At 40.8% G+C, this 23,850-nt stretch overlaps 1 protein-coding gene and 3 pseudogenes across 1 annotated transcript; 2 read left to right on the top strand and 2 right to left on the bottom strand.

The window, feature by feature from the left end:
- Positions 1–10,275: 10,275 nt before the first annotated feature.
- Positions 10,276–11,850, bottom strand: LOC123483971 (annotated as a pseudogene).
- A 1,594-nt stretch (positions 11,851–13,444) lies between these two features.
- On the top strand, positions 13,445–14,510 carry LOC123483982 (annotated as a pseudogene).
- A 3,203-nt stretch (positions 14,511–17,713) lies between these two features.
- LOC123483970 (gamma-crystallin M3-like) lies at positions 17,714–19,053 on the bottom strand. Its single transcript, XM_045213934.1, has 3 exons — positions 18,958–19,053; positions 18,351–18,590; positions 17,714–18,007 (listed from the first exon to the last, which is right to left on the bottom strand). The coding sequence occupies exons 1-3, from the start codon at positions 18,964–18,966 to the stop codon at positions 17,714–17,716; spliced, it is 543 nt and encodes a 180-aa protein (XP_045069869.1). The 5' UTR covers positions 18,967–19,053.
- Positions 19,054–21,656: 2,603 nt separating this feature from the next.
- Positions 21,657–23,428, top strand: LOC123483969 (annotated as a pseudogene).
- Positions 23,429–23,850: the final 422 nt, after the last annotated feature.

Genomic DNA, 23,850 nt, shown 5'->3' with positions numbered 1-23,850 from the left:
TTATGATCACTCAGCTGCACAGCTGATGCCTGCTGGACTGTTCCTTTACACAGTACCCTGTCCTGTTTATCTGTTTAGTCTCAGCCCAAACTTTCATCGCCATTACCAGTTGTTGTCTTAGCTCTCTCGAATAACACCTGTGATTGCTTTATGCCTCTCCCCCATGTCAATATGCCTTGCCTATTGCTGTTCCAGTTAGTTCTTATTATACAATTTCACTGTAAAGCCCCAAGCCCCTCTCAAATTGCCTCAAATAGCTCCTTTGTTCCACCCCCCATACACGCGGAGACCGGCTCAATCGGTGCCTCCAGTGATGCTATCTCTTTCATTGTTACCCAATGCTTAGGTTTACCTCCACTGTACTCACATCCTTCCATATCCTTGTCTGTACATAATGCCCTGAATCTATTCTACAACGCCCGGAAATCTTCCCCCTTTACTCTCTGTACCCAACGCACTAGAAGACCAGTTCTTAAAGCCTTTAGCCGTATCCTTATTCTAGTCCTCCTCTGTTCCTCTGGTGATGTAGAGGTTAACCCAGGCCCTGCAGCCCCCAGTATCACTCCTACTCCCCAGGAGCTATCATTTGTTGACTTCTGTAACCGTAAAAGCATTGGTTTTTTGCATGTTAACATCAGAAGACTTCTCCCTAAGTTTGAGTTATTCACTGTGTTAGCACACTCCGCCAACCCTGATGTTCTAGCAGTGTCTGAATCCTGGCTTAGGAAGGCCACCAAAAATTCAGAAATTTCCATCCCCAACTACAACATTTTCCGTCTAGATAGAACTGCCAAAGGGGGTGCAATCTACTGTAGAGATAGCCTGCAGAGCTCTGTCATATTATCCAGGTCTGTGCCCAAACAGTTTGAGCTCCTACTTTGAGCTCCTACTTAATCCTACTCCTACTAAATCCATCTTTCCAGAAATAAGTCTCTCACTGTTGCCGCTTGCTACAGACCCCCCTCAGCCCCCAGCTGTGCCCTGGACACCATATGTGAATTGATTGCCCCCGATCTATCCTCAGAGTTCGTACTGATTGGTGACCTAAACTGGGATATGCTTAACACCCCGGCCATTATACAATCCAAACTAGATGCCCTCAATCTCACACAAATTATCAAGGAACCTACCAGGTACAACCCTAAATCCGTAAACATGGGCACCCTTATAGATATCATCCTGACTAATTTACCCTCTAAATACACCTCCGCTGTCTCAACCAGGATCTCAGCGATCACTGCCTTATTGCCTGCGTCCGTAACGGTTCCGCGATAACGGCTCCCTCATCACTGTCAAACGCTCCCTAAAACACTTCAGCGAGCAGGCCTTCCTAATTGACCTGGCCCAGGTATCCTGGATGGATATCGATCTCATTCCGTCAGTAGAGGATGCCTGGTTGTTCTTTAAAAGTGCTTTCCTCTCAATCTTAAATAAGCATGCCCCATAAAAAAAAATCTGAACTAAGAACAGATATAGCCCCTGGTTCTCCTCAGACTTGACTGCCCTTGACCAGCACAAAAACATCCTGTGGCGTACTGCATTAGCATCGAATAGCCCTCACGACATGCAACTTTTCAGGGAAGTTAGGAACCAATATACACAAGCAGTTAGGAAAGCAAAGGCTAGCTTTTTCAAACAGAAATTTGCATCCTGTAGCACTAACTCCAAAAGTTTTGGGACACTGTAAAGTCCATGGAGAATAACAGCACCTCCTCCCACTGAGGCTAGGAAACACTATCACCACCGATAAATCTACAATAATCAAGAATTTCAACAAGCATTTTGCTACGGCTGGCCATGCTTTCCACCTGGCTACCACTACCCCGGTCACCAGCTCTGCACCCTCCGCTGCAACTTGGCCATGCCCCCCCCCCCCCGCTTCTCCTTCACACTAATTCAGACAGCTGATGTTCAAAAAAGAGCTGCAAAATCTGGACCCCTACAAATCATCTGGGCTAGACAATCTGGACCCTTTCTTTCTAAAATTACTAGCCTGAAATTGTCGCAACCCCTATTACTAGCCTGTTCAACCTCTCTTTCGTAACGTCTGAAATCCCCAGAGATTGAAAGCTGCCACGGTCATCCCCCTCTTCAAAGGTGGTGACACTCTAGATCCAAACTGTTACAGACCTATATCCATCCTGCCCTGCCTTTCGAAAGTTTTTGAAAGCCAAGTTAACAAACAGATCACCCGACCATTTCGAATCACACCGTACCTTCTCCGCTATGCAATCCGGTTTCCGAGCTGGTCATGGGTGCACCTCAGCCACACTCAAGGTCCTAAACGATATTATAACCACGATCGATAATACACAGTACTGTGCAGCCGTCTTCATCGACCTGGCCAAGGCTTTCGACTCTGTCAACCACCGCATTCTTATTGGCAGACTAAATAGCCTTGGTTTCTCAAATGACTGCCTCGCCTGGTTCACCAACTACTTCTCAGATAGAGTTCAATGTGTCAAATCGGAGGGCCTGTTGTCTGAACCTATGGCAGTCTCTATGGGGGTGCCACAGGGTTAAATTCTTGGGCCGACTCTTTTTCTCTGTGTATATCAATGATGTCGCTCTTGCTGCTGGTGATTCTCAGATCCACCTCTACGCTGACGACACCATTTTGTATACATCTGGCCCTTCATTGGACACTGTGTTAACAAACCTCCAAACAAGCTTCAATGCCATACAACACTCCTTCCGTAGCCTCCAACTGCTCTTAAACACAAGTAAAACTAAATGCATGCTCTTCAATCGAACGCTGCTGGCACCCGCCCACCCGACTAGAATCACTACTCTCGTCGGGTCTGACCTAGAGTATGTGGACAACTACAAATACCTAGGTGTCTGGTTAGACTGTAAATTTCGCAAAACAAAACCTCCTTCACTCATGCTGCCAAACATGCCCATGTAAAACGGACTATCCTACCGATCCTTGACTTCGGCGATGTCATTTACAAAATAGCCTTCAACACTCTACTCAGCAAATTGGATGTAGTCGATCACAGTGCCATCCGTTTTGTCACCAAAGCCCCATATACAGTGAGGGAAAAAAGTATTTGATCCCCTGCTGATTTTGTACGTTTGCCCACTGACAAAGAAATGATCAGTCTATAATTTTAATGGTAGGTTTATTTGAACAGTGAGAGACAGAATAACAACAAAATAATCCAGAAAAACGCATGTCAAAAATGTTATAAATTGATTTGCATTTTAATGAGGGAAATAAGTATTTGACCCCTTCTCAATCAGAAAGATTTCTGGCTCCCAGGTGTCTTTTATACAGGTAACGAGCTGAGATTAGGAGCACACTCTTAAAGGGAGTGCTCCTAATCTCAGTTTGTTACTGTATAAAAGACACCTGTCCACAGAAGCAATCAATCAATCAGATTCCAAACTCTCCACCATGGCCAAGACCAAAGAGCTCTCCAAGGATGTCAGGGACAAGATTGTAGACCTACACAAGGCTGGAATGGGCTACAAGACCATCGCCAAGCAGCTTGGTGAGAAGGTGACAACAGTTGGTGCGATTATTCGCAAATGGAAGAAACACAAAAGAACTGTCAATCTCCCTCGGCCTGGGGCTCCATGTCAAGATCTCACCTCGTGGAGTTGCAATGATCATGAGAATGGTGAGGAATCAGCCCAGAACTACACGGGAGGATCTTGTAAACTTTATGTAAAGTGTTACCAAGAAAACAATTGGTAACACACTACGCTGTGAAGGACTGAAATCCTGCAGCGCCCTTAAGGTCCCCCTGCTCAAGAAAGCACATATATGGCCCGTCTGAAGTTTGCCAAAGAACATCTGAATGATTCAGAGGAGAACTGGGTGAAAGTGTTGTGGTCAGATGAGACCAAAATCGAGCTCTTTGGCATCAACTCAACTTCGCCGTGTTTGGAGGAGGAGGAATGCTGCCTATGACCCCAAGAACACCATCCCCACGTCAAACATGGAGGTGGAAACATTATGCTTAGTGGCTGTTTTTCTGCTAAGGGGACAGGACAACTTCACCGCATCAAAGGGACGATGGACGGGCCATGTACCGTTAAATCTTGGGTGAGAACCTCCTTCCCTCAGCCAGGGCATTGAAAATGGGTCGTGGATGGGTATTCCAGCATGACAATGACCCAAAACACACAGCCAAGGCAACAAAGGAGTGGCTCAAGAGGAAGCACATTAAGGTCCTGGAGTGGCCTAGCCAGTCTCCAGACCTTAATCCCATAGAAAATCTGTGGAGGGAGCTGAAGGTTCGAGTTGCCAAATGTCAGCCTCAAAACCTTAATGACTTGGAGAAGATCTGCAAAGATGAGTGGGACAAAATCCCTCCTGAGATGTGTGCAAACCTGTTGGCCAACTACAAGAAATGTCTGACCTCTGTGATTGCCAACAAGGGTTTTGCCACCAAGTACTAAATCATGTTTTGCAGAGGGGTCAAATACTTATTTCCCTCATTAAAATGAAAATCAATTTATAACATTTTTGACATGCGTTTTTCTGGACTTTTTTGTTGTTATTCTGTCTCTCACTATTCAAATAACCCTACCATTAAAATTATACACTGATCATGTCTTTGTCAGTGGGCAAACGTACAAAATCAGCAGGGGATCAAATACTTTTTTCCCTCACTGTAATACCCACCACTGTGACCTGTACGCTCTTGTTGGCTGGTCCTCACTACATATTCGTCGCCAAACCCACTGGCTCCAGGCCATCTATAAATCACTGCTAGGCAAATCCATGCCTTATCTTAGCTCATTGGTCACCATAGCAACACCCACCCGTAGTATGCGCTCCAGCAGGTACCTCCTTTGGCCACCATTCCTTCCAGTTCTCTGCTGCCAATGACTGGAGCAGAACTGCGAAAATCTCTGAAGCTGGAGACTCTTATCTCCCTCACTAACTTTAAGCATCAGTTGTCAGAGCACCTTACCGATCACTGCACCTGAAATTAGCCCACCCAACTACCTCATCCCCATATTGTTATGTATTTTGCTCATTTGCACCCCAGTATCTCTATTTGCACATCATCTCTTGCACATCTATCATTCCAGAGTTAATACTAATTGTAATTATTTTGCGCTATGGCCTATTTATTGCCTTACCTCCATAACTTGCTACATTTGCACACACTGTATATATATTTTATATTTTCTGTTGTATTTTTGACTTTATGTTTTGTTTTACCCCATATGTAACTCTGTGTTTTTGTTTTTATCGCACTTCTTTGCTTTATCTTGGCCAGGTCGCAGTTGTAAATGAGAACTTGTTCTCAACTGGCTTACCTGGTTAAATAAAGGTGAAATACAAAAACAAAAAATAAAAAAGTGTTCCTGTCTCAGGCGCCCGCTCCAGAATCTCCCATAAGTGTTCCTGTCTCAAGAATCTCCCATAAGTGTTCCTGTCTCAAGAATCTCCCATAAGTGTTCCTGTCTCAAGAATCTCCCATAAGTGTTCAATTGGGTTGAGAGCTGGTGACTGAGATGTCCATGGCCTATTGTTTAGACCGTTTTCATGCTCATCAAACCATTCAGTGACCACGGTAGCCAAAATAATGGCCAAAATAATGGCCTGCCCAGTATTTTTATGCTATACATGACCCTAAGCATGATGGGAAGCACACCTGTGTGGAAGCACCTGCTTTCAATAGATTTTCAATACACTTTGTATCCCTCATTTACTCAAGTGTTTCCATTATTTTGGCAGTTACCTGTACATCATCCTAATAAAATAAAAATGATAATATTCCGAGCTTAAATGTGCAACCAGAGGGAAAAAAAACTCTAGACCACCTTTACTCTACACACAGAGACGTATACAAAGCTCTCCCACGCCCTCCATTTGGCAAATATGACCATGATTCTATCCTCCTGATTCCTGCTTACAAGCAAAAACTGGAAGCACCAGTGACTAGGTCAATAAAGAAGTGGTCAGATGACGCTAGATGCTAAGCTACAGGACTGTTTTGCTAGCACAGACTGGAATATGTTCTGGGATTTTTCCGATGGCATTGAGGAGTACACCACATCAGTCACTGGCTTCATCAATAAGTGCATCGATGACGTCATCCCCACAGTGACCGTAGTACATACCCCAACCAGAAGCCATGGATTACAGGCAACATCCGCACTGAACTAAAAAGTAGAGCTGCCTCTTTTAAGGAGCAGGACTCTAACCCGGACGCTTATAAGAAATCCCGATATGCTCTCCGACGAACCATCAAACAGGCAAAGCATCAATACAGGACTAAGATTGAATCGTACAAAACACCGGCTCCGAGCTCGTCGGATATGGCAGGGCTTGCAAACTATTACAGACTACAAAGGGAAGCACAGCCGTGAGCTGCCCAGAGACACGAGCCTACCAGGCGGGCTAAATCACTTCTATGCTCGCTCGTAGCAAGCAACACTGAAGCATGCATGAGAGCATCAGCTGTTCTGGACGACTGTGTGATCACGCTCTCCGTAGCCAATGTGAGTAAGACCTTTAAACAGGTCAACATTCACAAGGCCGCAGGGCCAGACGGTTACCAGGACATGTACTCCGAGCATGCGCTGACCAACTGGCAAGTGTCTTCACTAACATTTTCAACCTGTCCCTGACTGAGTCTGTAATACCAACATGTTTCAAGCAATCTCTATTGCACTCCACACTGCCCTTTCCCACCTGAACAAAAGGAACACCTACGTGAGAATGCTATTCATTGACTACACCTCAGCATTCAACACCATAGTGCCCTCAAAGCTCATCACTAAGCTAAGGACCCTGGACTAAACATCTCCCTCTGCAACTGGATCCTGGACTTCCTGACAGGCCGCCCCCAGGTGGTAAAGGTAGGTAACAACACATCTGCCACACTGATCCTCAACACGGGGGGCCCCTCAGGGGTGTGTGCTCAGTCCCCCTCCTGTACTGCCTGTTCACCCCATGACTGCATGGCCAGGCACGACTCCAACACCATCATTAAGTTTGCTGACGACACAACACCGACAACGATGAGACAGCCTATGGGGGAGGTCAGAGACCTGGCCGTGTGGTGCCAGGATAACAACCTCTCCCTCAATGTGATCAAAAACAAAGGATATGATTGTGGACTACAGGAAAATAAGGACTTTGCACACCCCCCATTCTCATCGACGGGGCTGTAGTGGAGCAGGTTGAGAGCTTCAAGTTCCTTGGTGTCCACATCACCAACAAACTATCATGGTCCAAATGCACCAAGACAGTCGTGAAGAGGGCACGACAAAGCCTATTCCCCCTCATGAGATTTGGCATGGGTCCTCAGATCCTCAAAAAGTTGTACAGCTGCACCATCGAGAGCATCCTGACCGGTTGCATCACCGCCTGGTATGGCAACTGCTCGGCCTCCTACCGCAAGGCACTACAGGCGTAATGCATCCGGCCCATATATCACTGGGGCCAAGCTTCCTGCCATCCAGGACCTCTATACCAGGCGGTGTCAGAGGAAGGCCGTAAAAATTGTCAAAGACTCCAGCCACCCTAGTCATAGACTGTTCTCTCTGCTACCCACGGCGCGGTACCTTAGTCCTTTTTGGGTAACACTTTACATGTAGTTGTTCCTATAGGGTAACACTTTACATTAAGTTGTTCCTATATGGTAACACTTTACATTAAGTTGTTCCTATAGGGTAACACTTTACATTAAGTTGTTCCTATATGGTAAGACTTTACATTAAGTTGTTCCTATAGGGTAACACTTTACATTAAGTTGTTCCTATATGGTAACACTTTACATTAAGTTGTTCCTATATGGTAACACTTTACATTAAGTTGTTCCTGTAGGGTAAAACTTTACATTTAGTTGTTCCTATAGGGTAACACTTTACATTAAGTTGTTCCTATAGGGTAACACATTACATTAAGTTGTTCCTATGGGTAACACTTTACATTAAGTTGTTCCTATAGGGTAACACTTTACATTAAGTTGTTCCTGTAGGGTAAAACTTTACATTTAGTTGTTCCTATAGGGTAACACTTTACATTAAGTTGTTCCTATAGGGTAACACATTACATTAAGTTGTTCCTATAGGGTAACACTTTACATTAAGTTGTTCCTATAGGGTAACACTTTACATAAAGTTGTTCATTTTTGGGTAACACTTTACATGTAGTTGTTCCTATAGGGTAACACTTTACATTAAGTTGTTCCTGTATGGTAACACTTTACATTAAGTTGTTCCTATGGGTAACACTTTACATTAAGTTGTTCCTATATGGTAAGACTTTACATTAAGTTGTTCCTATAGGGTAACACTTTACATTAAGTTGTTCCTATATGGTAACACTTTACATTAAGTTGTTCCTATATGGTAACACTTTACATTAAGTTGTTCCTATATGGTAACACTTTACATTAAGTTGTTCCTATATGGTAACACTTTACATTAAGTTGTTCCTATTGGTAACACTTTACATTTAGTTCTTCCTATATGGTTGGTTTTGTGGTTTGCCTTTTTTGTCTCTCAACGTGTTTGTGTGTGTGTGTCTGTCTGTCTGTGTGTGTGTGTATCTGCATGCCTGCAGGCCAATGGGCATAAGGAAAGCAGATGACTGCAATACATGAATTATGTAAGCGGTAGGCTACTGTACACTTTGATCTGTTCTGAAATTGAATAGCCACAATGCACTGTATGCCTGACCCCTATCTAATACTTTGCTTGTATAATCCATCTATTGTGTTCAGTGAAATGTGTGGCCCCGTTGTGAAGAATCCCTGACCAAGCAACATGAAGTAGCATAGAGAGGTATACCGCTGTCTGGTTTGTCGAGGGTTGTTAAGTTCTGTAACTGGATACATTTGTGTTTTGATGTCGCTTTTATTGTCCTCTTTCCATTGTAAAGGTCCAGAACGTTCCACATGTACATTATCACGATGTTGACTACAAAAATGTATCATGCCAACAAAGAATACAATTGAAACTATTAAACGAGAAATGTTTCAGAAAACACACCCCAAAAAACAGCAACAGAAAAAGGAACATCTATCCATGTTACACATTTGATGCTCACATATAGTCCACATTTATGAACTTCTATTATGATTGAAAATGATGTCCAATTCAAACCCCAATGGAGATGATGTTCCTCTGACAAAATATTATCAGACACCAGAGGTCGTGGAACGTCCAATTTCTCTGACTTCTCTAAACCAGTCCACAGTCCATTGGTTATACATTACTTCTCTAACGTCTCTAAACCAGTTAATTGGTTATGCATTACTTCTCTAACATCTTTAAACCAGTTAATTGGTTATACATTACTTCTCTAAACCAGTTAATTGGTTATTCATTACTTCTCTAACATCTTTAAACCAGTTCATTGGTTATCACATTACTTCTCTAAACCAGTTAATTGGTTATACATTACTTATCTAACATCTCTAAACCAGTTAATTGGTTATTCATTACTTCTCTAACATCTTTAAACCAGTTCATTGGTTATACATTACTTCTCTAAACCAGTTCATTGGTTATACATTACTTCTCTAACGTCTCTAAACCAGTTAATTGGTTATACATTACTTCTCTAACGTCTCTAAACCAGTTAATTGGTTATACATTACTTATCTAACGTCTCTAAACCAGTTAATTGGTTATGCATTACTTATCTAACGTCTCTAACCCAATTAATTGGTTATACATTACTTCTCTAAACCAGTTCATTGGTTATACATTACTTCTCTAAACCAGTTAATTGGTTATGCATTACTTCTCTAAACCAGTTAATTGGTTATACATTACTTCTCTAAACTAGTTCATTGGTTATACATTACTTCTCTAAGTTCTCTAAACCAGTCCATGGTCCATTGGTTATACATTATATTGTTGTCTGTGGAGAAAATGTGAACTAGCGTAATGCTAACAATCAATGATATGGATTAGTTTGCTGCAAAATAAGTTTGAGAAACTGGAGGTTAAAGTACATCAGGGTTTCTGTAACACTGGTTAAATTGGGTTAAATTGAGCCAGTGAGAAAATGTAGTTTATTCATTTTTACTATTGATAAATGAATGTTCTATGCACATTTCGTATATCAAAATGTAATTATATTGCTTGTATTCTTTCAGACCGTTTGAAATCCCTCTCCAGACACCAATTTGTGGAAATAAACCAGTGTGATTTAAATACCATGATTAGATTAGCTTTGATAGAAAAAAGAAGAGAACAGGTACGAACAGGTACTTCAAAATAAGAGTTTTATTTCATTCAATGAGAATTGTGACTTTTAGCAGCCTGTCAGGACAGTAGGAATCTCAGACATCAATGGCGCTGACCCTCACAGGCATCCATGATCCTTCTGATGGGTGAACTCTCATCATGGTGCTCATGCCCATGTCTCTGATACTCCTGTACTCTCCAGGCCTCACGTACATCATCCTGCCTCTGAAGTGGGGCTGCTCGTACATGAGCCAGTGGCCGTCCATCACGTTGCAGGACTGCATCTCGGACATGCGGAAGCGCTCCTGGATGGACTCGCAGTCATCCATCAGCTCGTGCATCTGGCCTCCGAAGCTCTCCCTCTCGTACAGCCTCATTCTGAACTGTCCCCTGTGCTGTTGGGGAGAGAGAAGCATTGACAGTTACTACCGTGTGTGTACTCTATGCTTCCAGTATTACATGTATCATTGCTTGTCAGCTGACTTATACAGTAACAGAGGCCTGGACCACGTTCATTAGGGACAAACTGTTTCGATAATACCTAAACTTGTCCAATTAGAACACAGATTTTTGTTTTCTGTTACAAAACGTTTGGCTACGGTGTGCCCTGCTGAACACGACCCAGATGAAAAGCACATCAAGTATCAGATGTACAGAGTCCTAATAACTCAAACTTGATCACCATTAACGAACATCTAGCTACTCAAACATATAAGAATGCACTCTTTATAAGAGAAATGGCATGAACCACATCATAAATATAATCATGTCATCATCAAACACAAGGAGATGGTGGAACTCCAACGGTGGACATCTTACCATCGGGATCATGCGGGAGAACGGATGGACTCCAGCATGGTCATACCCCCCATGCCCATCATGGAGCCCATACGCTGGAAGTCGGAGTACTCTCCCCTCTTCAGGAACATCTGGTTGCCCATGAAGTTGGAGCGGTCATAGATGACGAAGCAGCCCATCTCCACCCTGACGGACTGGCAGCGGGTCAGGTACATGTTGAGGTCGGGGCAGTCGCTGCTGGCCTCATAGCTGCGACCCTGGAAGTTCCTCTCCTCGTAGAAGATGATCTGAGAGGGAATGGAAACAAGTTAGGCTTTTGATCATATATTTAGGCTTTAATATGATTGCGAACGTATCCCCGGTGCTCTGAGAAATACAGTTTCTGGAAGACAGCTACGAGTGACTACTTCATCATAACGAAACACGATTTGATCATTTGCTACGCTGAGAAATTATTTTGCCTCTGACCTCTTCACCTATGTTGAGAAGACTACAAAGGCTATGATTTTTAATGTTTTACATAATTAATATGGTTAATTATTATTAATTGATTGTGATTAATTTGTCATTACTGTTTAATATTTAAAAACATAATTATAATTATTCACTTTGTATATAATGCATATCAACTGCATGATCTCGTATAATGACGCTACATTATTTTGATAAAACAAATAGTTTAGCATTATTTAGCTGTAAAACTGTGCTTTATTCTCACTGATTGATATTATTTTGATTTTGTGGTTACAGCTGCTATGCCAGACACTATATTCATATTTCAATGGCCAGCTCTTATACTGAATAACAACCCACTGCTCGGTATTACCCTGCTCATGGTTACGGTGGTTTAGCTTGATGGTGAAGCTTGACACGCAGAAGGCACGGTGTGTTGTGTCGATCCAGTAGCACTTTTATATTGACATTGGGTCCACAGGGCACCTTGCACACCTTTGTGCTAAATAACATGAGTCATCACAAAGCCCACGTGGGGCTTGTATACATTTTACACAGCACATCTCAATTAGTTATTATTGGATGCTGAATGCAGCATGGGGGCCATGACATATATTGTTCTCACCAGAAATAGAACATTGCATATTCTTCAGTTTGGGTGATTATGCTAGTGGGTACTTTACCAGGTCAAAATACAGTTACAGTATATTTACTAGTGAACTTGGTCACACTTAGTGAACTTGGTCATACTTAGTGAACTTGGTCACACAGTGAATTTGGTCACACTAAGTGAACTTGGTCACACTTAGTGAACTTGGTCGCACTAAGTGAATTTGGGTACACTCAGTGAATTTGGTCACACTTTATATTAAGTTGCACAAACACCATATAGCTAGTTACCTGACATTGTATTTATTGGTGTGATTACATATCTACACAGTATACTGTCACAACTTTGAGTACAGTATTTGACCAGTTTCTTTTAATTCAATAATTGTTGATAAACCTTATCTGTTGAAATGTTTACAGTTCTGTATTGTAATTACATTTTGAAAGCTTGGGACTATAAGATTCTATCTGCATTTTTGTCAGGATTGAGTTATACACATGTCCTTGTTCTGTTCAATGTTCTCTTCCTATGTATACTCTAATTAGCCCAATTCATGTTAAGTTCAAAAGAATACAAGATCAAAATGTCTGACACCATTCAAACCAATGAGGATTCGGAACTTTAAAGCCAATTATCTCAGAATCATCTTTTTTGCAGATAGAACCTTACAGTCCCAAGCTCTCGATTTTGGTTAGCAAGATATTGTTATAGAGTTGCTGCATATCATAAATGAAGAAATGTGAACACATTTTTAGTTCAACTTAAGCACAACATTTCTCAGCAGGACAAAGACGTTGCAGATAGAGGGTTATTTTAAAGGTGGCTGTTTGACTTCATGAGGACAAGCACTGGATGAAGAAACATTACTATTTGGCAGCTTTACTGGTCTGACCACATTGACAACATAACATCAACTTCCTGGTTCTTCTCAAAATAACAAAAAATACGAATCAGAGGACAAAGTAATTATCAGGTAAATAATGAACTAATATAACACTACTGATTCCCAACATTTTAGAAATACATAAATAGTGCCATAAAAAAAAAGAAAATCAGTAAAATAATACCTCACAATAAAGTAATGCTACAATATTTTCCCACTGTTCAGCTTTGATTGAATTCCATCTCAGTTCCATCTCAATTGATCTGGAATATGTTTCCAAAGACTGACATAATAATTCAGCTAATATTAGGGCAGCTGGGTTAGCTGGAAACAATCATTATCCTATATTTTACCCCCAGTGACGTAGTTCTAAAAGTGGCATTCAGTATGTGACATTATAGGACTGGCTTGCACCACAATATAGAATGATGACTCATGGAGTTCTAGAACAATAAATATGGAGATGTGAATGCTGTCCAAAGTATAAAAGGGACAGGAGGTTGATCGTCCAGCATTCCATCTGAAATTGGATAAGAGATTGGATCACCATCACCATGACCATGGGCAAGGTAAGTGTCACTGCAAGTCTTCCTCCTCCATGCCTATCTCTCTGGGTCTATCCATGCAGCCATGCATTCCAAAGAAGACGATCGGATCGGAAACACAAGGCATTGCTAATCAAATGAGCATTAGTGCACTCATTTCAACTATCAAGCACTAACTGTGTGATTGTCTTTGTAGATCATCTTCTACGAGGACAAGAACTTCCAGGGTCGTTCCTATGAGACCAGCAACGACTGTGCAGAGGTCACCTCCTACCTGAGCAGGTGCAACTCCTGCAGGGTGGAGAGCGGCTGCTTCATGGTCTATGAACGCCCCCAACTTCATGGGTCACCAGATGATGGTTAGGAGAGGAGAGTACCCCGACAACCAGCGCCTGATGGGCATGGCCTGAGCGACTGCATCAGGTCCTGCCGTAACATCCCCAGTGTAAGTAATGCAGTGTGTAGCTGCTTGTTAGCTGATGCAAATAGTTTCAACCGCACTGGTCGTGAACTCGTGTCATCAACAAGATTTTACATTTAAATGTATGAGCCCACCGGTTGGATCTACAGTAGTTCCGTATCACAGGAGGCTGCTGAGGGGAGAACGGCTCATAATAATGGCCGGAACAGTGCAAATGGAATGGCATCAAAAACATGGAGACCGTGTGTTTGATGTATTTGATACCATTCCACTGATTCCGCTCAGTCATTACCACGAGCCCCTTCTCCCTAATTAAGGTGCCACCAACATCCTGTGTTCCATCAACAGTATAGGGGACAGTTCAGAATGAGACTGTACGAGAGGGAGAACTTCGGAGGCCAGATGCACGAGCTGATGGATGACTGTGACTCCATCCAGGAGCGTTACCGCATGTCCGACTGCCAGTCCTGCAACGTGATGGAGGGCCACTGGCTCATGTACGAGCAGCCCCACTTCAGAGGCAGGCAGATGTATGTGAGGCCTGGAGAGTACAGGAACCTCAGAGAGATGGGAAACAACTCCATGAATAGATTCATGTCGATTAGACGTATCACTGATTCCTGTTAAAGTCACAAACCTTTTAGTTTAATTTAATAAAGTGTTTCATTTTTAATTTTCCTGATGTGTCCTAGTTCTTTAAAACATAACAACCACTTCATAAATCAAAAGAAACCAATTAGTAAAACAAGTGCGTAAGGTCTGGTGTCTGACAAGAGCCAATACGCTTGGAGAGTAGACATATCACAAACAGGAAAAATGGAACCATTATCAGTTTTGGGGGTAACATTATATTTGATAGCAAAGAACGTGAGATAGCTAACTAGCTGTAAGTAGGTGAATTGTTTTGTCCCACAGTTAGCCAAGTTAGTTAGCCAGCTAGCTAAAGTTATTTAAAGATAGTTAACAGCCACTCCTAAACTATTTTACTAGCTACTGTAATGCTCTTGTGTCAAGAACATGCCTCCAAAAATGACAAGGTGTCTGCAGTTGTGTTTACATTTTACAGATTGTGATATAATCCACTTTCTAAGTGAATGGTGCTAGTTGTAGTTTTAGAAGACTACAGCACTAACTTGTATACATGTACATGGTAGACCACTCCTTTACAAAGATCAGTATTCATTTTAATCAGGCATGCATCATTTGACAAAGGGACATGGTGTCACCGACATTCAAAATGTTGAGATACTCTGTCATTAGTTTCAATGAATAAATAATTGAAGTTGAATCCATAAATACATTTTAAGTTCAATAAAAGTAATGCAATATGTTTGGAAAGGGGATACATCACAAATATAAAAAATAGTGAAGCCACCTTATCAGTTTTTGAGTTTTATGAGTTTTGGATGAAGCGTTATGTTAGCTAGCAAAAGAGCGTGCAGGAGCTACCTAACTAAAAAAGCTTACTTGTTTCACCCCAGGTACCAAAGTTAGTTAGCTGGCTAGCAAAAATTACTTACACTTAGTTAGCAACCTCTCCTACAGTCTTTTGCTGCATTAGCTATCCCAGGGGGGAAAAAAATGGTAGGCTGGCCTGATTTATTAAATTCAACAAAGTTTCAACTTAGATTCCTTTGTTTGTGTAACTCATATTACTCAAGTAAATTCAAAATAAGTTATAGGCTTAGACAACATGACTGCCAAATTCTATTTTGTTAGTTATTTTTTACAATAGGTTGCATACTCTACGCCTCAAATGGAACTTTCAGTAGATTACCAGCCGATTCCACGTTGGAAGGGCTGACTTTGCAGGTTATTCGAATTACTGACCATTTGCCACTGTAAGAACGAAGGGTATTAAGTTATAGAACCCAAGTTTTACCAAATTCATGATGAGCTAAATTACCCACAATCCCCAAAACATAGAGCAATACTGCAAGTGAATGTTGTGGCAATGTACATAATTAAGTTGTCTGTACCTCAATAAATTGAGTAGCTCTTATTACAATGCCCCTTTTTGTATTATTTACAAAAGTCCCTTTTTAGAATCAATATAGTCAACTGCATTACTTAAGTTCAACCCAAGATGATATCACAGACACATACTGTATATGAGTTTCTGTCATTCATATGGACTATCCATTATTCTAGTGCCTGGTGGGCTTCAGAATAATGTTTAGATGTAAACATGGTTATAATCATCAGAGCTGTGTTTGAATCTGTATCAAGGTAGTAAGGTAGCAGTGGTTTGATACAAACATATACAGTATATGCAATATTTGTTGTTTCAGAAATGAGCATGGTGTGTATTTTAGGACTACTCCATGTAACATAAGTCTCTTAAACCAAAAGCCTATTTTCATTAGTTTACACTAAAGGAAATACAGTGCCTTTAAAAAGTATTCACACCCCTTGACTTTTTCCACATTTTGTTGTGTTAAAGCATGAATTTTAAATGGATTAAATTGAGATTTTCTTTGTCACAATACCCCATAATGTCAAAGTGGAATTATGTTTTTACAAATAAATTGAAAATGAAAAGCTGAGTCAATAAGTATTCAACCCCTTTGTTATGGCGAGCCTAAATAAGTTAAGGAGTAAAATTTGGCTTAACAAGTCACATAATAAGTTGCATGGACTCACTCTGTGTGCAATAATAGTGTTTAACATGATTTTCCAATGACTACCTCATCTCTGTACCTAGTAGGAGAGGAAGGGAACCGCTCAGCGATATCACCGAGGCCAATGGTGACTTTAAAACAGTTACATAGTTTCATGGCTGTGATAGGGAAAACTGAGGATGGATCAACAACATTGTAGTTACTCCACAATACTAACCTAATTAACAGAGTGAAAAAGAAGCCTGTACAGAATAAAAAATATTCCAAAACATACATCCTGTTTGCAACAACGCACTAAAGTAATACAAAATTAACTTTATATCCTGAATACAAAGTGTTATGTTATGTTTGGGGCAAATCCAATACAACACATTACTGAGTACCACTATCCATATTTTCAAGCATAGTGGTGGCTCCATCATGTTATGGGTATGCTTGACATTGTTAAGGACTGGGGAGTTTTTCAAGATAAAAAATAAACATAATGGAGCTAAACACAGTCAAAATCCTAGAGGAAAATCTGGTTCAGTCTGCTTTCCACCAGACACTGGGAGATGAATTCACCTTTCAGCAGGACAATAACCTGAAACACAAGGCCAAATCTACACTGGAGTTGCTTACCAAGAAGACAGTGAATGTTCCTGAGTGGCCGAGTTACAGTTTTGGCATAAATCTACTTGCAAATGTATGGAAAGACCTGAAAATGGTTGTCTAGCAATAATCAATAACCAATTTGACAGAGCTTGAAGATTGTTTTAAAGAATAATGGGCAAATGTTGCACAATCCAGGTGTGGAAAGCTCTTAGAGACTTACCCACAAGACTCACAGCTTTAATCACTGTCAAAGTTGTTAATACAAAGTATTGACTCAGTGGTGTGAATACTTATGTAAATTAGATATTTCTGTCTTTCATTTTCAATACATTTGCAAAGAAATCTAAAAACATGTTTTCACTTTGTCATTATGGGGTATTGTGTGTAGATTGGTGGGATAAAAACAAAAATGTTTCAGTTCAGGCTCTGACACAACAAAGTGTGGAATAAGTCAAGAGGTATGAATACTTTCTGAAGGCACTAGAGACAAAATATCATAATTCACTTGTACTAGAATGATGATTAAAGTTTAGGTAGGTAATACATAGACAATGAGACATGATTTCAATTATACAATATTTATTTTGAATGTCAGAACAATATGAATCTCAGACATCAATGACGCTGACCCTCGCAGGAATCCATGATACGTCTCATGGAGCTGTATCTGTTCACGGAGCTGTTTCCCATCTCTCTGAGGTTCCTGTACTCTCCAGGCCTCACGTACACCTGCCTGCCTCTGAAGTGGGGCTGCTCGTACATGAGCCAGTGGCCGTCCATCACTTTGCAGGACTGGCAGTCGGACATACGGTAGCGCTCCTGGACAGACTCGCAGTCGTCCATCGCTTCGTCCATCTGACCTCCGAAGTTCTCTCTCTCATAGACCTGCATCCTGAACTGTCCTTTGTGCTGTAAAGTTTATAAGGACACATATTTAAAGTAAGAACATGATGAAAGTAATTAAATATGAATCTGATCAGTCTGCAATCAAATACTTACATTTTTAGATACATAGTATTATGCTATATATATAATACATATGACACTATAAATTTACATTTTACATTTTAGTAATTTAGCAGACGCTCTTATCCAGAGCGACTTACAGTTAGTGAGTGCATACATTTTCATACTGGCCCCCGTGGGAAACGAACCCCACAACCCTGGCGTTGCAAGCGCCATGCTCTACCAACTGAGCTACAGGGGACTAAATGCATCATATATACGATGTTTTCTAGTAGTGACATCTTACCATGGGAATCATACGGCAAGAGCGAACGGAGTCGGTCATGCCCATACGCTGGTGGTCATCGTACTCTCCTCTCCTCACAAAGTACTGGTTTCCCTGGAAGTTGGAACGGTCGTACACCATGAAGCAGCCGCTCTCCACCTTGCAGGAGTTGCACTTGCTCAGGTAGGAGGTCAACTCAGGGCAGTCAGAGCTGGTCTCATAGGAACGTCCCTGGAAGTTCCTGTCCTCGTAGAAGATGATCTGAAGCAACCAATAACAACACAGAGAGGAGATGGATAAGCCTCAAATCAAAAGTTATTATTTATCAACTAAATAATTAAATATTTAAATGTAAACTATGTGTTCTGTAAGAAGAACAACTGGTAATTAAATTAGTAAATCAACAATGAAATGGTAAAATGTAGAAATGAGGCCAATGGGGCCCACACAATCTCAGCCTTGAAGAACCGCTGTTCAAATGTAATTGAACATTACTGAACATAAATACAAATCAAGTAAAAAGAGCTTATAACGTCCAAACTATAACTTAACAATTCTAAAATAAAGAAATAAAATAAAGTCAATTGCCAATGCATCAGGCAGAAAAGCCAGCTATACAGCGCTGCACCTTGGCCATGGTGTTGGTTTGCTGCGGTTCTGGGATGTTGTCCAATAGGTCATGTTCACGCTAGCTTTTATACCTTATACCATTTCACATGGCTTTTTGTTATTCAAATCCCCCCATCCTGATGAATAAGCAGGATGCTTCTTGCTGTTGATTTTGTGCAGCTGTGCCTTGCCTGGCACAAGCAGAGAGAGAGAGTGGGCATGAAGACTGTATTAGAATTATCATGGGATCCTAGGTTTTTAAAACATGTAGCTGTTTTGATCATATTTTACCAAGAGTATTAGAAAACACTTATTCAGAAATGTATTTGGAAAAAAATAAATATTGTATTGTGTTTTACAAGAGACCAACACATTTGACCATCATTATAATTGGTTTGGAGTATTAAATATATGGTGCAATAATGTTTAACTTCATTTTTTGGGGCACTGAAGATGGATCTTAATGATTGCATATTGTATTTAACATACACATTTATGTATGAAAATGTATTTGCTCAAAAATGTTTTGCCAAAAATGTGCTCTATACAACCATCATTTTGTCTTGTTTAGTTTCTTAAGAGGGGAAGTCTCGTTTCCCATTTTCTCAGCAGGGTGAGCGCCGGGAGGGGCGTGGATAGGTGGGGGGGGAGAATATGTCTGTCACCATGACAACTGTTTTGAGAGGTGGATGTCAACAGTCCTGGGAGCAGATGGGGTCACGAGGTCATGCTCGGTTAATCCTGCAGTGACTCAGCCTATAGGGGACAGAGGCTATGGGAACGCAGAGTAAGAAGACCAACCCAGCAGTTTACTTAGCATTGTTAAAGAGAAAGTAGAAATCCACTTTCTCCAGCTAAAAGATAATGGCCAGAGCTTACCCACGATGTTACACAACGATGTAAGTCAATAAGTCATCATTTTAGTCAAAGTATGATATATTTGGCCTTGAAGTGCCAAATCCAAATGTGTGACTTCGGATGTTTCCGTGAGTCTTCTGTGTCTTTTCCTATGAGATGACGTAGAAATTATTTTCAGCCTGCGTTTCGTTTCAGGGCTGGGTTTTATTTAAATGATACCACCCACCAGCATGGCAATGTTTTCTAATCAGAAACACCTGCTGCAAAGTTCTTCCTATTCGCAAACAACTTTTCTCAATAGTCTACACTTGGGTTTCTACTAGATAAAAACAGCCACAAAGTCAAAATTGACTATATCATACAAATTCATGAAAACAAAAATGTGCTTTTTGGTCTTAATTTAAGGTTAGGGTTAGGTCATGACAGGCCTACATAATTATATAGAAATGAAGCCTGGTCTCATGACGTAACATAGTAAATGTATGATAAACCAGAATCTCATCACGGACAACTTTAGCATTTTAGCTACTTACTACTTTTTAGCTACTTTGCAACTACATAGCATGTTAGCTAACCCTTTCCCCTAACCCTAACCTTAGCCCTTTTAGCTAACCCTTCCCCCTAATCATAACCTTAACCCTTTTAGCTAACCCTTCCCCTAACCCTAACCTTAACCCTTTTAGCTAACCCTTCCCCTAACCCTACCCCTTTAACCTAACTTCTAAACTTAACCCTAACCTTAACCCTAACCTCTAGCCTAGCTAACGTTAGCCACCTTGCTAATATTAGCCACCTAGCTAGAATTCGTAACATATCATACATTTTGCAAAATCATAACGTATTGTAAGTTTTGCAAATTCGTAACATATAATAGGAATTGTAATTTGTAACATATCATATGAAATGGGTGATGGACATCCACAAATTAATACATACCATACGAAAGGTAACATATCATCCTAAATGAAGCGTCTCGAATTTACATACAGAATAATAGTAAATGCTCTGAGACCAGGTTGAGAAAATGATCCAAGATTATCGAGAAATTTGCTAAGCTTAGCTAAAAGGTTGTTTTTCCAGTATTTTCATTATCAAGGTTAGAGTTCATTTAGCTATCATTTACATTTCATTGAGTATCCATAGTTATTTTCAGTATACATCCACTTCAATTTCTACCAAGGAATGATTTGACCTCAAATCAGTATCAAGTAACTGTCAGAAAATCTGTTCACAGAGAGTGGTAGCGAGGCAAATATCTTGCCAATATCAACACCCGCTTATCAACACCCCACTTATCAATTAAAAATAGGCTACATGTTTGTAATTTCAAAAATCACAACTGAAGTAATTATTGAAAAACGTAAGATACTGTATTTCAATCCCAAGTAGCAATTTTATTTTCGTATCGTTTGAAAATGTTACGGATGTTTAAAAAAAAGAAAGTACAATCTCACATGAACTTGCAGATCATCTTTGATATCAGACGAAGAAGATACTTGATCAAGTAAAATGTAAATGTAAAAAAATCAAGTCCATTTTCCTCAACAGGAGTAGTGGAATAGGAAACACACTCAGTATATCCAAGATGTAAACCCTACAGAAAAATAAATAATCATAAAACAGTCAGAGCAGATTGCTGTGACTTAGGCCTTTATAACATTAATTTCACTGTTCCATCAATTGTTTGATACAGAGTCATTAGACTGGAACAAAGAGAAATTAAACATGACTAAACCATTTTGCTCATATGCAAATCGGCCTCATTTGGATATCAAAGGCTTTCCACACTCTGCACATTTTGTTTGTACATAAATACTTTGACTCGCGGCAGCTATGGAAGTAGTTTACAGTGCTGCGAAAATGGTGAAGGTAAGGTGACGCATTAAAAAAATAGTCTGTATTTATCAGTGATGAGTTCGATGCATATACTTATTATTATCACTTATTCAATATAAAAGTTGAGCATTTGGCTATATATATGTTTTCATTTATTCATTCATATGCAGCCAATACTCTTCATATTCCTGCAAACACAAAAAGTTAACTTGATAATAGTTTAAAGATATGGCTTTGCCATTTTTATATGCCTTTGAGAATATCTGAATAAAGCTTTAATGTAATATGTGATCCCGTAGTAATATGATTGTTATTATCCATTACTCACCGCAGAGTATTCTCTGCTTCCCATACTTCCTTAGATCACATTCTACGAGGAAAAAGAATTTCCAGGGCCGCTGCTATGAGTGCAGCTCCGACTGTGCCGACCTGCACTCCTACTTCAGCCGCTGCAACTTCGGGCGCGGGTGGAGAGCGGGGCCTGGGTGCTTTATGAGAAGCCCAACTACAAGGGCTATCAGTACATCCTGAGCCCAGGGGAGTACACAGACAACCAGCAGTGGATGGGCTTCAACGACAGCGTCAAGTCCTGCCGCGCCATCAAAAACGTAAGATGATTCCTTGCATATCCATATTTCATTTCATAATTCTCTCCTCTCTACATTCCTAATTCTCTCCTCCCTCCCTCCTCCCTCCCTCCCTCCATACTCACTCTCTCTCTATCTCTCTCACTCTCTCTCTCTCCTCTGTATGCCTTCAAATTCAAGTAAAAATAAACGTCTTGGTTCCATAGTTTCCAGCAGTTAATGTGTCTCTTTCATCGCAGAAACTTGTAACGCAAACCAATATGCATTTAGAATTTGCTCTGAAAAATGTGGAAAAAACGTGGAAAATATGATGTTTTGATATTCTCGACTAGAAGGTAAGCTAGTACTCCCTCTTGTCTAATATTGTATAAATGTCTATGTTACAGAACGGGGCTGAGATAGTGTTTCATACAGGGTTAAGTGGACCTCAGGCCCATTATGCATCAGGGAATAACACACTGCTCTATAATCCAGCAGACAATACAAGCAGACAAAAGCAGACATTTTTGGCAGCATTTTTACCCCATGCCCATCACTTTAAGAGGAAATATGCCAAGAAACCTTTAAAGGGGCATTTTCATTTAATACTTCATGCCCTTCGAACACGAAAAGAGCAGACGAACACGAAAAGAGCAGACGAACAAGTCCACGTTAGACAACATGCTACAACGTCATGTTGTTTCATAAGAATTTAATGAGTTGCTCTGAATTCAAAAAATCTATTGACCAACATAAGTGAAGCCGATATCTTACATTTTGTAGTTGATTATATTTAACAGGAATGTACGGGAGCTATAGCTATTATGATATCCAACTGAATTTCAGAAGCCTCTGAAACACCCAATAGATTATATTACAGTAGATTTGGTATAAAACAAAACTCTAACTAACCCTTCACAATGTTAGTATTTTTCTCCCTGTCTTCCTGCCAGGTGTATGGCAACGTGTGGAAGCTGAGACTGTCACGAGAGGCCAGACTTCGGCGGCCAGATGGTGGAGTGGGCCGAGGACTGCCCCTCGGTTTACGAGGCCTTTAAGTTCCTCGAGGTGTACTCGTGCATGGTGACCCACGGCGCCTGGGCCTTCTACGAGCTGCCCGAACTACAGGGGACGGCAGTACTTTCTGGAGCGCAGCGAGTACCCCGTCACACCGACTGGGGCGCCGCATCTGCCGTTGTGGGCTCCTTCCGCAGGATCACAGAGTTCTAGGGCTCTGTGACCTTTGACCTTTGAGTGGGGATCGAGATGTTCTCTGGTCTTATTGAATCTGTGTGTCATGATCCAATAAAAAGTGAACTATTCGCAAATGTCTGAAACTTCGTTTTGTGATTTGTTGAGGTGAGATGCAAAACGTAACATCAAGGTTTCATGAGTTCAGTGGTAGGACACCATGATCCTACCACAATGCAAAACTTTTCTGACAAATTAATTTCATAAGCGACAATCTGAGTATTCTAAATGTCAATTAACAAACTGCCTAGCAAACTGGGAACATTCCCAGAACATTAGCTAACATTCCACAGTCCTAAGTTCTAGTTGGGGTTTAAGCTAACTTTAGGATGATAACGTTCCACAAACATTCAAATAATGTTTTTTATCACCAAATATTTTTTTTCGAATAAAATGTTTGA

This window comes from Coregonus clupeaformis, unplaced genomic scaffold, assembly GCF_020615455.1.
Source record: "Coregonus clupeaformis isolate EN_2021a unplaced genomic scaffold, ASM2061545v1 scaf0174, whole genome shotgun sequence".
In the NCBI taxonomy this organism is placed as follows: domain Eukaryota; kingdom Metazoa; phylum Chordata; class Actinopteri; order Salmoniformes; family Salmonidae; genus Coregonus; species Coregonus clupeaformis.
This window is presented reverse-complemented; position numbering and strand designations above follow the sequence as displayed.